The sequence below is a fragment of the Chrysemys picta genome, chromosome 7, assembly GCF_011386835.1.
Source record: "Chrysemys picta bellii isolate R12L10 chromosome 7, ASM1138683v2, whole genome shotgun sequence".
Classification (NCBI taxonomy): Eukaryota; Metazoa; Chordata; order Testudines; family Emydidae; genus Chrysemys; species Chrysemys picta.
Genome location: NC_088797.1, coordinates 8,422,272 through 8,437,539, shown reverse-complemented (window position 1 = coordinate 8,437,539; position 15,268 = coordinate 8,422,272). Strand labels below are relative to the sequence as shown.

Here is a 15,268-nt window from a genome sequence, read left to right as displayed (position 1 = left end):
GTGATTGTATTGTTTGTGCAATTTGTAAACAAGTAATTGTTCTGCTGCTGAAAGTATTGCCACACCCGCTGGGTGATGCAAGAACCAGCATTAAAATCTGCCCAGGGGAACATTACTTATATGGAAAACAGGCACAGAACCCAGTTTCGGGACTAAAATCTTGGAATTTCTTTTAACCTAATCAGGTGAGATTTATTTTTTCCTATTCTTTCTCTTATTGACATGAAGCAGCTAGTCTCAGCCCCCTGATTGGATTGTGTTAATCCCGTCCCCACAAACAACCCCATTCTTTCAAGAAGTTTTGCATCCAGATAGCATGGGGAAGCCTTGAATTATGCTAGTGGCAGTGTCCTCGTTCTTTCTCTATCTAGTGACTGCAAATTGGAATAACCCATACTTTGTTTTTCTTTAATCAGTAAAGTAAACACAGAGCAATAAAATTTGTATTTGCTTCTAGACAAACCTTCAGGATATTATAAAATAAAGATAGTAAATTTGAGTACGAAACAGGTATGATCTAAAAACCAAGTAGTATTGTGTTGTATTGTTTTCTGAAAGGGCAATGTAAAAACATATCTGTCTAATTTGAAATGGACAAACATGTATTGGACACAAAACACGTCAGTCATTCTCTCTCGTATTTAAAAAAAAAATCCCTGAATCTTTTTAAATAAAACTTTGAGATAAGTTTATCTTTTTTCTTCACTCATATTTATAGAAGAAATTATTAATAAAGACCATAGATCTTTGTCTTCAGATGCCACTCTACTAAAAACTGTTTTTGAATAGAGTTGCTGCATTGTATAGATGCAGGCACATGCTAATACTCTCCATGCTGGTCAAACAAGGGAGAGGAAGAAAGTGATTAATTTGTAGCTTGTTATCCTGGTATTACTTTAAGTCCAACGATTTCTCTGTTTTTTCTGACTGCAAACTGAACAGCAAAGGATAAGCATTGCAAACCATGGGCTTTCCTGCTCTGAGCATCAGCCACTGAAAGGCACCTGCTAAGGCACATGCTTTAATGACCCCAGAGATGCTATGCCCTCCAAAGGAAGGGTGTAATTTTGTATTTCTTAAAAGCAAATTCCTAATTGTTCCCATTGCGTAGCAAAATAAGAAAAGTGGTGGTAGAAAATAAGAAAAGGTCATTTTGATCACTCAGTAGGCAAAGAGCACATTATTATGGGCACTGACAAATTACACACTGTGTCATATTTCTGATAGTGGAAGGTCAAGTTGAGCCCGGGGTAGGAGAGAGAACCAATATAAACAATAAAAGCAAAGGGACTTGAATTTTTATGAGATGAAATTTTCAGCTCATTATTTTATGGAACACATGTCAATAAAGCTATTAGAGTTTCTCTGCCGAACAATTTCTTGAAAATGCAGCTTCTGGAAAAACACACATTTATCAGCACGAGATCTGGTGACTGTCAGCAACTAGTCCCAATAGCAGACCCGGCGAATAATGCGCTCCATTGTCAAAATGCAGCCATATGCGATCCTGCGGAACCTCTGTTCTTTAGATCCAGGGTGACGCTACTAATGTTGCAGTTAATTCAAACTGGGAATGTGCAAGGTTGTCATAATTGCAACTTGGTTTCAGTAAATGGGGGGGTGCTTACTCCCCACCCATCTCCTACCACTCCCCACCCTGAAACTGAACTGGGGTGGGGGTGTGGATGTGTGATGCTGTCTCTGAACAGCTGGGATTTGGCCAGATGGGGAAATACTGTAGTTCTTATGGTATTTCTGTTTCAACTGGACACCAAATGCACCAGGAAATTTTCTAAGAAAGCCTTTTTAATGAGATTTCCAGCCCAATTTTGCAGGCACCAGAGATTTGAGTAATTCCTGAAATGCATCTGAACGTGTGGGGCTCCAATAGCCCAGGGAGAATTCCCCCTGTGCTGGGGAAGTCTTCTCTGCATCCTGCACCGGCCCCACCCACATCATAAGTGGGAGAAGCGGGCATGACAATGGGTGAGTGGGGAGGTGGCCCAGCAGAATGGAGCTCTGTTATGCCTGCTTATAAGTTACAGCTGCATGGAGCAGCTCTATCTTGCACTGGGGCCAGGTGGCTGAGGAACAGGGAGAGAACAAATGGCTTTCTGCAACGCTTAGGTGGGACGGCGAATCTGCCCCTTCGTGTTTACCTGATGGAATAAGAGACTGAAGTCAAAGGGCCTGATCCAAACCTTATTGGCAGGACAGGAAGCAGACAATGTTTCAGGTGATCATGGGATCATAATGCCATTCCTAGGTCCCAGTGGGGTGTGGAGCCATTCCCAATCCCTAGAACTTGCTTGGTGGCTGGGCAGCCTTATGGATCTAAGTCACTACGTATATGATCAAATACTGTATTCACCGCATTTATTATTTTTGAATGGAATGATCTCTGCATAGAGTTAATCCAATGATCTTTCAAAACTGCCTTGTGATGTTTTCTCTGTGTACTTGAAAACAGTTTAACTAGCTCTCCAATACTTTGCTGCCTTTTGACACCCATTGCACTGTAGATGGCACTGTAAAGCAATGATTTTTGTTGACCGAAATCTATTAAACATCCCCATTCCAAACTCTAATTGCTGTCTAATCTGGTTTCCTCTGCAGGTCCCCAGAGTGAAGGGAAATTTCTGAAATGCAGAAATGCTTGTTTGTAGCTGCAAATGGGAATTTGGAATAACTGTGAAAATCGCACTGAAATAATTGTGTTTGACTGGAACAAAATTCTTGCAAAGTCCCCAAGGTAAGACAACTTTTTATCTTTAGAATTGGCAATGAAGATTTGCGGTTCTGGTTAGCAGTAATGCCCATTTAAATCTGTCTGAGGGAACAGGCGAATGAATGTATGCAAATTTTTGAGAAAGTTATCCCGCTGACATCACCTGCTGCTAAATGTGGTGAAATGCTCACCTCCTATTACATAGTGTCCATCTAACTTCAGTTTTTTTTCTTTTTAAAAGAAAAAAATTGCTATCTTTATACTAGTGAGTTGTAGACAACACCTTAGTCATTTTCTTCTTCATGCAAAGGTTGTAGTGCTTTAACTACACAGGTATAGTTAAATTGGTACAACACCCCCAGTGTCAATGCATTTATACCAGTCTAAAGGTGCTTTCTATTGGTACAGCTGTTTCTATATGATAATTGGAATAAGCTATACTGGTATAAGGTGTCTTTTATACCAGTATAATTGCATCCATAGTACTGGTTGTACCAGTACAACTATATTAGTAAAAAACCAACTCCCTAAAGAAAATAGTTATATTGGTACAAAAACTATGTGTAGGCCAGGCCTTAGTGAATGAGTTTGTCTAATATTGGTCGAGAGGGCCGTGAACTGAAATCCTGGATTCACTCCTCTGACCTTTGCAGGGGTTCCATATTCACACCTACAACCCAGGCTCCTCTCTCTAGATCAGTACATTTAAGAACTGTTGCCTTTTTTAGAGGGTAATTGCATGGCACCACGGGAAGCAAACTGCTCCTCCCTGCACTGCCGAAAACGTGGCAGGTTGCTGGGGCCAGATTTTCAGCAGAGTCCAGCACTCCTAATTGGAGCCAGCTTTTTAAAAGAGCTCAACTTCCATTTAAGCACCTAAATAAGGGCTAGGTTTTCAAAAGTGCTCATCACCCATCAGCTTCCATTGAGAACAATGGAGAATCGGCCTCCTCCGTCAGTGAGAACAGTGGCAGCTGCCGGACCCAGAACTCTTTGGAACATTATTTAGCTGTCCAAATGAGGTATTAAACATTTTCAAAAATCTGCCTCCTTGTGCCTGATTTTCAGATGTTGGAGGCTCCCCTTAACTTCGCCTGGAATTGTGGGTGCCCAGCAGTTCTGAAAATCAGGCTCCAAATGTTTAAATTCTAAGGGTCTAACTCTGCTTTCACTTCCACTGCTGTGTATCTGAAGGAACACCACTGGCTTCAGTAGTGTTCCTTCAGATTTACACCAGGGAAACTGAGGTCTGAATTGGGTTCGCGGCAGATAGTTTGGTCTGTTTCCAACACTTACGCTCAGAACAATTGAGCGATGTTGATGACAAGAATAACCGCCTAGATCCAAGCTGTATTTTTTGTGTGCATTACTAAACTCTGTGTTAATCATGGGCTCCAGAGCGTGCATTCAAGGGCATGTGAAGCAAGGGAAGTATTAAGGTGAAATTCTGCTCTCGGTTAGGCCGTGATTCCCCTTCAATGGCTATGGGGATAAATGAGAGAAGGATCTGGCCCATAGTCATCTTGGCAGAGGTAAGCGGATTCCAAAGCCTAGCTGGGTAGGTTGGTTGTTGGGGTTTTCTTTTTTTTCCTGATTGCCATAGACTTCAACCAGGATCAGGCCCTAGCCGAAACCATTGCTAATCCCCCTTACAACAGATTTAATGGAGTTGCTGGATTCGGACTGGTTTCAGTGAGAGGTGACTCAAGCCCAGACTGATCTGCTGAAATGGAGCTCCTCCAAGTTAACAACTGGCCCAGTCCTGAAATGAGTTCCACATGTGGAGTACTTCCAGGGCATGGCCCACAGCGAGCCTCCATTTTGCGTGTCTGATCCTCATTTACTCCATTGTAGCAGTGTAAAAGGGCCTTAGTGTCAATGGGAGTCAGGCCCTTTGTGGTTTTCCCCCTTCATAGTTTTGTTTGCACAGGGTAACCACTCGCTGGCTGCTAGAGGCAGGTAGTTGCTTATGATAGGCAGACATCTCCTTTCCTTTCAAGAAGATTTTAAAATCTTGTCTGGCTGCTTTAAGTACTGTGACAAAGTGCCTCCTCTATCTTGGTGGTGGGTCCTGCGCTTATTGGTGGATTTTCTTGCCTCAGAGATTCACCGTGTGGGTTGCAGAACAGCCCAGAGACCTTCCCCTCTGGAAGAAACCACAGTCCAGGTCAATTGGGAGATTTGGGGGGAACCCAGGCCCGCCCTCTACTCCGGGTTCCAGCCCAGGGCCCTGTGGACTGCAGCTGTCTATAGTGCCTCCTGTAACAGCTGCATGACCTCTACAACTCCCTGGGCTACTTCCCCATGGCCTCCTCCAAACACCTTCCTTATTCTCACCACAGGGCCTTCCTCCTGGTGTCTGATAACGCTTGTGCTCCTCAGTCCTCCAGCAGCACAGCACACCCTCTCACTCTCAGCTCCTCACACTCGCACCAGAAACTGAAGTGAGCTCCTTTTTAAAACCAAGGTGCCCTGATTAGCCTGCCTTAATTGATTCTAGCAGCTTCTTCTTAATTGGCTCCAGGTGTCCTAATTAGCCTGCCTGCCTTAACTGGTTCTAGCAGGTTCCTGATTACTCTAGTGCAGCCCCTGCTCTGGTCACTCAGGGAACAGAAAACTACTCATCCAGTGACCAGTATATTTGCCCTCTACCAGACTCCTGTACCCCACTGGTCTGGGTCTGTCACAGTACAACATAATTTTCTTAAATCAATAGCCACCATTTACTTTTTAAATAGTCACCGTACAACAAAGACGCTGCAAGGACCCCTGAACATGCACCCATGTGGCTGTTTTCTTCACCAATGTATTTTTTTCTCAATCATAAGATAATGGGTGTTGCTAAAATATATTTACAACAGGCTCTTAGCCTGATAGTTTGTGATATTACAAAGTGCTCCTGTGAGCTGTTTGGGCAGTACCAATATTGCCACTAATGAACAAGCGGAGAAGGAAAGCACTTTATAATGCAGGAAAGGAAAAAGAGGCAAGCCGTTCTAAATGAGAAAACATGAGATCTGGTTTTTGATGGTGTGTATGTCTTTTAAATGTTTAAAATCAAATGGAAATGCTTCCTGAAGCCGTTACAGTAGAGGTAAACATTTTGTGAGGTCTCCTCTTTATATTTTTTGTAAACGTTCAGAATGTTCACCCACTTGCACGATCTGATTAGCCTAACAGTTTGAGGTACTTTATAATCAAACAAGCAAGCGCCCTTGCAATTGCATCAGGAAAGCTGAACTGAAATCTGCCAAAAAAAAAAGAGTACACCTCTACCCCGATATAACACGACCTGATATAACATGACTTCGGATATAACGCGGTAAAGCAGGGCTCTAGGGGGGGCGGGGCTGTGCACTCCGGCGGATCAAAGCAAGTTTGATATAACGCAGTTTCACCTATAACACAGTAAGATTTTTTTGGCTCCTGAGGACAGCGTTATATCGGGGTAGAGGTGTACCATATAGTTTTGTTTTGTTCATTTTTTGAGAGCGGTGTTTTGGTATCAATAAGAATGCTCCAGGTAGACTTTTTTCCAAATCCCAGCATGCTGGTTAACTGCAGATCAGGAGTCGCTGCTATGAAAACAGCATTTAGTTCAATTTATGCACATCCATAAACTATTTTTAATTAGTTTGAGACATTCTCACTACAGCATTTGCTGAAAAGATGGAATCTAAGGGTACAAGTGCAAAGCGCACTCTTGGGTACTTTGTATAAATAATACATCATCATAATTCAATTTAAGAAAATGATCACATTACCTTTCCACATGATGAATGCAACTGGGGAAGCCATGGCAGAGCAATGAAAGCCGGGAAGACCTGAGCTCTAACGCTGCCTTCCACTGGGCCTGATTCTGCCACCCTTACATGGTAATGTTTCTTACTCCTCGAATAGTCCCATTGATTTCCATGGAATGAGCTGCGGAATGAGTTGCTACTCAGCATGAATGAGAATACGGGAATCTGCCCGTTATATTGCAGCAGTGCTGAGAGGAGCAGTTCCCCAACACCTTGACGTGGTAGGCAATGCTCGCAAAGCAGATTGTGGCCAGATTTCCACCCGGGCTCAGCCCCCAGCAGCCCCCATTATGCTCAGTGGGAGCTGTTGTATGTCGAGCCATTGTACAAACTCAGCTACTTCACTTAGGTGTCTAAATAGGAGCTGAGCTTTGTTTTGAAAATCCGTCCTGAAAATTATTAGAGGGATTTTCCTGTTCTGTTTCTGAATCTGAGCTGGGTCCAGTTTAAGACCCTCACCTGCTCCAAGTGACATTCAGTCTGTGTATATTTAAATGGAACGTTGCTTTGAGTATGTGAACGTGCAAGGTTCTTACTCTTCAACCTCAGATTCACAGAACCTAATGAAGTCACATAAGAACATGCGCTGCGGTGGTGATTGACCCCCCCCAATGCTTCTAATTACGAAACACACTTGGCAAGGAATTGATCCCAACCCGAGTGTGAATTTGATTTTTGTCAGTATTACCTGGTAATAAACCATTTCAGTCACTCGTCAACGTCTTTTCAGCTTTCCTCTTCCCAGCAGCATTTTTACACGGGTCCCTAGTTATATTGTTCTTTCACTCAGTTGCTTTCTTTTCTGCCTACAGGATGAGATTCTGTGCCAAATCAATGCTTCTATCTCACTGGCTCTTTCTGGTCTATGTGTTAATGGCGTGCTGTAAATTGTTGTCCGCTTCTAGCCACCATCCCCGAGGGCACACAGGTAGGAGCTTTTAAACTCATTACATGCCACTGAGACCAATTAATAACACTTGCAGAATGTTAGAGTCCACTTTTTAGCCATGGATAATTGATGAAGCTGTTGACAATGTGTTATAATCAGTGCGAAAGGTTAAAATAACAGCAAAAAAGAGTTGTTGTAATTTTATGTGGTGCCGTTCACAAGGCAGTTTTGGAGCAACTTCATAGCTGCTAAGATTTTTGGGACTTGTTCTTATCATTCTCCTTTTCTTTTTTAAATCTTAAAGAGTTATTCATATTGTTTCTGTTCTGAAGTATAGCTTCAACTTCCTCCTGTTAATGTAGGCCCTTATCAATGGAAAGATTCCCATTGGATCAGGCCCGTAGTGCTACCTGAGTCAGTCCTTCCATTAAATTATCCATACTGGATATTATCCATTTCCCTAGCATGGATATTGAGGCAAACAGTGAAAAGATGATTGAATCTGAAGAGGAAGTTGTTTTCTTGCAATGTTAGATGGTAGCACTCTTCTCTCTCTGGATGAGAACCTCAAGTCTGATGCCCAGACTTGGGCTCATACCCAGTGCTAACTCTAGGGTGACCAGACAGCAAGTGTGAAAATCAGGACAGAGGGTGGGGGGTAATAGGAGCCTATGTAAGAAAACGCCCCAAATATCGGGACTGTCCCTATAAAATCAGAACATCTGGTCACCCTAACTAACTCTGCTGTTCAGTACTAGAAAGCGGAGCTTCATTTGTTAGAGGTTCCATCTTTCAGGTGAAACAATACATTGATGTTCTTCCTAGCCTCCTCCCGTGACTTGTCCAGGTGGAAGCTAAAGGATCCCTGTGGTCTTGCCATATCCCCTTCTCTATTTAAAAAAAGTTCCAGCAACCAGGGTCCTATATGAACTCCATACAGCTGCTGTATTTGTCTACATGCTCATGCTAATCAGCATTGTTGCATCTTGAAGAGTTGCCCAAAGCACTAACTTGGATTTGTACTATAAATAACTAACATTCAGCCGCCACCCAGTTATCACTTGGGGTTCTCCAACATTGTGAATCCTCTTTATCAGGCTGCTATGTGTTACCTGGCACTGTGTTTGCAACTTGAAAACATTGAGCGCACTGATTGATTCATGAGCTATTGCAATTTAACCTTTCTGTTGCACAGAAAAGGTCTCGGGCTCACTTTGATGCCTTGAGTAGTAGGATTTATGGGAAATTAAACAGCAAAGAAACGGTAAACATTAGTTATTTTAGGACAGATATTTGCTGGGGAAAACTGACATAGCTCCAGTCACGTCAGTAGGAATGAACTGATTTATACTAGCTGAGGCTGGGGCCTACTATGTATAGTTTGATGTAAATCTGATCTGAAATGGAAGTGATAGCTTGGTAGTACATGTGCTGGAAGAGCTTGGTTGTTGCTGCTTGCACCAACTGATAGATGACATTCTAATTCGGTAAGATACACTGTAAAACGTTCTGTACATGGCTAAAAAGTTTCAGCACTACTCCAGTCAATTGAACACCAGAGGATGATCTAGTGCTACCCTTGTCTCCCAGATAGCCCTTTTGCTCCTCTGTGGAAATTACTCGAGTCACACATTACAGGGGAAAGATTGGTTACAGACAATTGCACGTTGACCGAGGGAGGATTGGATGCAGACAATTGAGTGTGGCCGTTCCTGAAAACGGTCATTCCTGAGCAGCGGGTTCCTGATCCGACACCACCGTTGAATTTTCTTTCTTGAATGCAACAAAATTAGCAGTCGGAAAACACCCTTCTATAGATGTTGTCATTCAACCAAGAATTCAATCACAGCCTTGTAAAAATTAGTTTTTTTTATGCCTTTTAAATTGCACTTTACATACAATCCCAAGGGAAATACCTGTGACAGGAAGAGAACATCTATTATGTGTATGCATGATGGGTGTTTATGAAACAGTACAAATGATGGTATTCTTTTCACTTTACATGTCAGAATACTTAATTGCATATTTTGAGTTGACAAAAAATGTTTCTCTCCGTATCAAGCAGCTATTGTAGAGTATAAACAACCTACTTGAAAATTACATAAATCTGCTTTAGTGGATCCCTCTTGGGTAGGTCCAAGACGCATACAACTAAGAGACTCTTAAACTTTTGCTTCTTATGATAAATTAGGCCAAAATCTGTGGTGCGTACTCAGGCAGAGCTCCCTTTCAACTGGAATTTGACCTTTTGTTTTATATAAGGCTGTATATTTAAGCGATTAAACTTATCTCTTAGTACAGAATTAATGACCCAGTTCTTGGGTGGAGATCTAGGAAAACATCTGCTGTCAATAGGTTGCTTTCAAAGTGGCTGGGAGAAGGTGTTAACCCTGGAGGCACTCAAAGTGCATAAGAAGAAATTCAACCTTTCATCTCAATGCAGAAATCTTCCTTCTTCCCTTAGTCAAACAGCTGCAGTGTGTCGTTGACATGGGGAGGTAAGAAATATGTCTCACTAGTGACATTACAATGGAAATCTGAGCCAAAGTTAAAATGGCACTGTGTTGCTTACTAACTGAACACCATCAGTGTTCTGTGTTCAAGTTCACTGTATACCAGGAATGATCGACGATAAGGGACTCACAGATTAGACCTTCCTTCCCGACATTCTGCTCCCAAAGAGCTGTTCTTTAGTTTCAGCAACTTCTGAGGAGTTTGTACCTTCTCCCTCCAGCCCCAAAACAGCACCAGTGTTTTTTAAAAGTGATAGAGTAAGAGGAACCTTTTGCCAGTAGGTAGTAATGTTCACAGCATCCCTTTAACCATACACCTCTACCCCGATATAACACAAATTCGGATGTAACGCGGTAAAGCAGTGCTCCGGGGGGGCGGGGCTGTGCACTCCGGTGGAATCAAAGCAAGTTCGATATAACACGGTTTCACCTATAACGCAGTGAGATTTTTTTTTTTTTGGCTCCCGAGGTCAGCGGTCTATCCAGGTAGAGGTGTAATTTCACTTTAACGGGAGTGGACAGAGCTTGGTCTTGGTAGCCTCCAGGAGAGGTTGCACACGTTCTGAGAAATGCTTATGGCCACTGAACAGGTAGCAATACAGCATGTTCATAGTATCCCCTAGGGCCTAGCTTTTCAAAAGAGACTAGTGGTTTTGGGTGCCCAGTTTGAAACACCTTAAAAGGGCCTGATTTTCAGAAAGTGCTGAGCATCCACCCCTGAAAATCAGGCCCCTCAAGGTGTCTCAAGTCCCCAAAGCATTGATCACTTGTGAAAACGTAGATCCAAATACCAGTATTACTGAGGAAGTTGATTAACCCCTAATGCCAGGGGCTGGTAGGATTCAAGCTGGAAAACCCTGATAGTTTTTTTTTCTCTTTTAAGACCCTGATGCAAGGAAAGACTCCCATTGACCTCACTGGTGTTGGTCTGGGCCATAAAGACTACGAAGTTCGACAGCTGTCTCACCAATACACAGCGTGCAGGCGTGCCTCTGTCCGTAAGAAGCCAGCAATCAGCAGAATGCTGTCAAAACAGAGGTGCCCTGAAACATCTTGTCTGAGAAAAAGGATCTAGGCACTACAGTAATACAAAGACTAGAAAAGTCGAGGCTTAATCTTTGCACCCTCCTTCTGTACTGCCCCACTGCTCTGTCTCCCTTTGTTTTGCAAAACATCCTTCACTACTGGAAGGCGGCAACACAGAACAGACCGTCAAGATACAATGCATTAAAACTAGAAATCCTAAGATCCTGATCTTGACCCCAACGTAGAGGTTTGGGCTCGTTTGTAATTTAAAATAGTGTAAGCCGTTTGACATACATTTCGAAAACATGCTTTAAAACCGTGGTAAATAAGCACTGAACAGGAAGAAATATTCCTATACTGTGCTGGAATGGCTTTGTTTAGCAGTCACAGATGACAAGTTAGAATGTGTGGAATAAATACTTTCTCAGGTAACAGCCAACTTGTAGGCAAGATTTCCAGGGCAATTATTTCTTTATTTTTGTGGGTGTGCTGCCTCTGTCACAAGCCAACTGAGTAGCTTTGGCTTTCTTCACGCTATGTCTTATTCCTTTGCTACAATAGCTACCTGAAATGCTCCCAACCTGGGTCTGCTTGCAAGTGGTTGGATACTGTGACTAAATAATACTTGTTCTTACCCAGCCAAATGTATGTATTTAATACCAATTTAGAATCTGTTGGGTTGTGAATGCCAGAGAGAAGGGTTCATAGTTTGAGCCACTTGTTAGGAGCAGGGCTATCTGCCACTGCTGCTTCTGCAAAGCTGTTTTGTAATTTGTTGCAATAATCAATTTGCAAGCAGCTAGCGGATAATAGGGTTCTAAGGAATAGCCAACACGGATTTGTCAAGAAGAGGACCCAGTGGACCTAGACCATCTCTGAACTACATACTTTTTCAGAGTAGCAGCCGTGTTAGTCTGTATCCGCAAGAAGAACAGGAGTACTTGTGGCACCTTAGAGACTAACAAATTTATTTGAGCATAAGTTTTTGTGGACTACAGCCCACTTCATCGGATGCATAGACTGGAACATCTAGTAAGGAGACATATATATACACATACAGAACATGAAAAGGTGGAAGTAGCCATACCAACTCTAAGAGGCTAATTAATTGAGATGAGCTATTATCAGCAGGAGGGAAAGAAAAACAAAACTTTTTTTTGTTGTGATAATCAAGATGGCCCATTTTCAGACACCTCATTCTAACTTGTCAGCTATGTCCATGTACCCGCCCCATTAAAGGGGGAAGGGCTGCGGTCCTGCTTCCATCTCTTTCTCCCCCTGCACACCTACTCCCACCCCCCAAAAATTGGATTTTTGGAATAACAGGTGACTGGATACTGGTTTGGTTACAGAATGTGAAGGAGGTTTTGTCTAGAGATGGATCAGGATCAGACCCACAGATCTGGGCAAGGGGAATGTGTGACTTTGAATCTGGATCCAAATTTTGCAAAGGGCGCTATTTTCATAATACACCAAACCAAATCCTTGCTATTTAGAACAGGGTGAAAATCTGACTGAATCTTGCTGCTTTGCCCCAGCTCCAATATTGGGTTTGAATTTGCTCAGCTCTTCATGATTTTAAACAAGAACTTGACTGTTAGCCTTGATGCCTCGCTACCACTGCATAGATGCAATACAACACCGGGGAAGGCAGTGGTTGGTACAGATAAGTTGGTGCCTTGCTGGATCCCTGGTCAATAACCTACTAGGGTGCTTGGGGCCTCCTGGTCCTTGCTACCACACAAAGGGATGGTCAGAATCACAGGCATCAACTTTTTTCTGCGCCAGTGGGTGCTTGCGCCCCTGGCCCCGCCCCTGCCCCGACTCCACCCCTGCCCCAAAGTCCCCGCCCTAACCCCGCCCTTTCCTCCTCCCCCAAGCGCGCTGCATTCCTCCTCCTCCCAGGCTTGGCGCACGAAACAGGTGTTTTGCGGTGCAAGCGCTGCGAGGGAGTGGGGGAGAAGCAGGATGCAGTGGCACACTCGGGGAGGAGGCAGAGGTGAGCTGTGGCAGGGTGTGGAGCTGCCAGTGGGTGCAGAGCAGTCACCAATTTTTCCTCATGGGTGCTCCAGGAGTTGGCGCCTACGGTCAAAATGACTTCTGTGCCTTAGATGGAGTTCACTCCCTCTCAAGAGTCTGCTCTTGAGTACACAGGGTACAACGTATAGGGTTTAGTACAGGTCAAGTACGGCAATAATGGCTGCTCGTCACTGGCCCTTCGGCTATGGAAGCGTGGGACATGCACGGCTCTGCAGGTTGCGGAGTGGGCTCAAGAGTGGAAAGCCATGGCTCAGAATGATGATGTGGAGGAAAACCCTCCTATATTGTCAGTTCCATCCCTCTTCACTTGGTGACATCCCCTCAGAGGGCAATGGAAAAATCCGGGCTTTGAAGCCCGCAACCGTCTCTAGCGACTCCTTAAAGCAGAGCCCTGCTCTGTATGTTTTACAAAGGAACCGCGATTTATAGTGAATGCAAGGGCCAGCTTTCATTTGCAAACTCTGATGGGGCAGGATTGCACCCATATTGATGATCATTTTCCGGGATTCCACCAGTGTTCTACTTTGCATTCTTTAAGCGATGCTTGAATAGGGAAGACAGATATCTGTACCGGCTCAGTTTGTATACAAACAATCTTAATGAATAATACAGGAGTTCATTTGACACCAAAAACAAAGCCTCTCCCTGCTGCTGCTCTCCCTCCTTGCTTGCTGGGCTTAGGGAAAGAAGTGTCTTCTTCAAATGTGCTTCCCCCCTTCTTGCAGTGCTTTCCTGGGAGATGTTAGCTCCGCCTAGCAGTGGGACCATCAAATTAAGTCCATCGTCCGCCATCCGGGAAAATCTCCTGTCCTTCACTGTGTGCAAGTGTTGTATGTGTATGGGCAGGGAGTGAAGAGCTACCGTTGATGGACTGGCAGACTGTCTGCAGCACCAGAAGAGAATGTCTGGGTAATCCGATCTTTAACAAACCCTTCTTCTGTTCCACAAACCAAAGCTGAAGAAAGTCATCAGCCTGGCAAAAGCTAGTGAAATACACTGGCAAAGTATGTACTGTCCCCCTCTCTAGTGGTTAGTCGAGTACAGGATAACTGCCTACTACAGCTGACAGCCTAACTGCTGTGAGGAGTTAATGGGTGTGTGTGGTGGTGGGGAAATATTACATAAGTAAAGTGGGGTACGGTATTGGGAATCTGATCAGAAGCAGGGGCAAGAGTAGTGTAGCAGCACAGTAAGAGTCTGAAAGAGTGAAGTGTGTGTGTGTGTGTGTGTGTGTGTGTGTGTGTGTGTGTGTGTGTGTGTGTCAGGGACTGGATGTTGTTGGGGTGGATTAGGGAACCTAGTGGCAGCCTGCAGAACAAATGAAATCTTTGTAACCAGAAGGGCAAAAAGCAGAGACTCATTCCTTAGGCACAAAACTGCAATTTGTGTTTCAGTGCCTATGTCTAACAGTGTTTGCTCTGCTGAGATTCCTTCTCGTTCCTATGCACTTGGAATGTCATTGTCACTAAAACTGAAATTCAAATTTATCTTCCTAGTAAGATCAGTGAGGGACGTTCTCCTCTCTTGATCACGTTTTTGTTTCAGGCTTTCTTGCTGCAGACTCAAGACAACAGTTCAGCGCAGCCACAGCTTTTCACAGCCACGAGGACTGTCAACTTCATGGGTGAAATCCTGCTCCCATTGAAGTCTGTGGCAAAACTCTCATTTGACTTCACTGGCGCCTGGACTTCACCCTGTGTGTTTGTTTGAACAACACCTTAGATTCCAAAAAATGCAGCCATGCAATGCATGCCACCAACAATGCAGCTTTCCGGCAAGAATCCTACTGCTGTGGTTCTCCCCATGACATTTTCATGTACGTGGATGGTCGTCATTCCAAGCTGGAGGTGCTTTAGTCAAAGTGTACTTGCCAGCAGCTTTTCAGTTCCACTAGAGGGCCCTGCAATGCTAAAAACGAGCTCCGATAATACCGAATAGCAGACAGGCAGGAGGCTCTGTCTAATGATCTAAGTCATAACTGTGCATTTTACTAATTAGAATTGTGAGCCCTTTGTATTTCCATGGGTCAGACATGGTTAGTGCACAATATGCTTTAGCCCTTTGTTCCACTTAGCTCCTTCTATGTCTTAATGTTTTATTCAGTGTTTGTGTTTTATTACACTGCTACCAAATATAAATGTAGCCACAATGTGAAGTCCTGGCTCTCCAAGTACTAAGGTGCGAAAGGCAACTCCATTTAACAATAGGATCCCTTTACAAAGACAGAGTTCTCTGCAGGAAATTTTTTTATGAGCAGAAATAGGAGGAA

The 15,268-nt window shown here is 43.7% G+C and overlaps 1 protein-coding gene across 3 annotated transcripts in view; it reads left to right on the top strand.

The window, feature by feature from the left end:
- Positions 1 to 15,268, top strand: part of TAFA4 (TAFA chemokine like family member 4) — a 120,193-nt gene that overhangs the window by 34,265 nt on the left and 70,660 nt on the right. For all 3 annotated transcript variants that reach the window (XM_042849979.2, XM_042849978.2, XM_005297810.4), the window contains exons 2-3: positions 2,617 to 2,752; positions 7,344 to 7,459. In XM_042849979.2, the coding sequence (XP_042705913.1) occupies positions 2,673 to 2,752; positions 7,344 to 7,459 (196 nt within the window). In that variant the 5' untranslated portion in view covers positions 2,617 to 2,672. The remainder of the gene's footprint in view (positions 1 to 2,616; positions 2,753 to 7,343; positions 7,460 to 15,268) is intronic.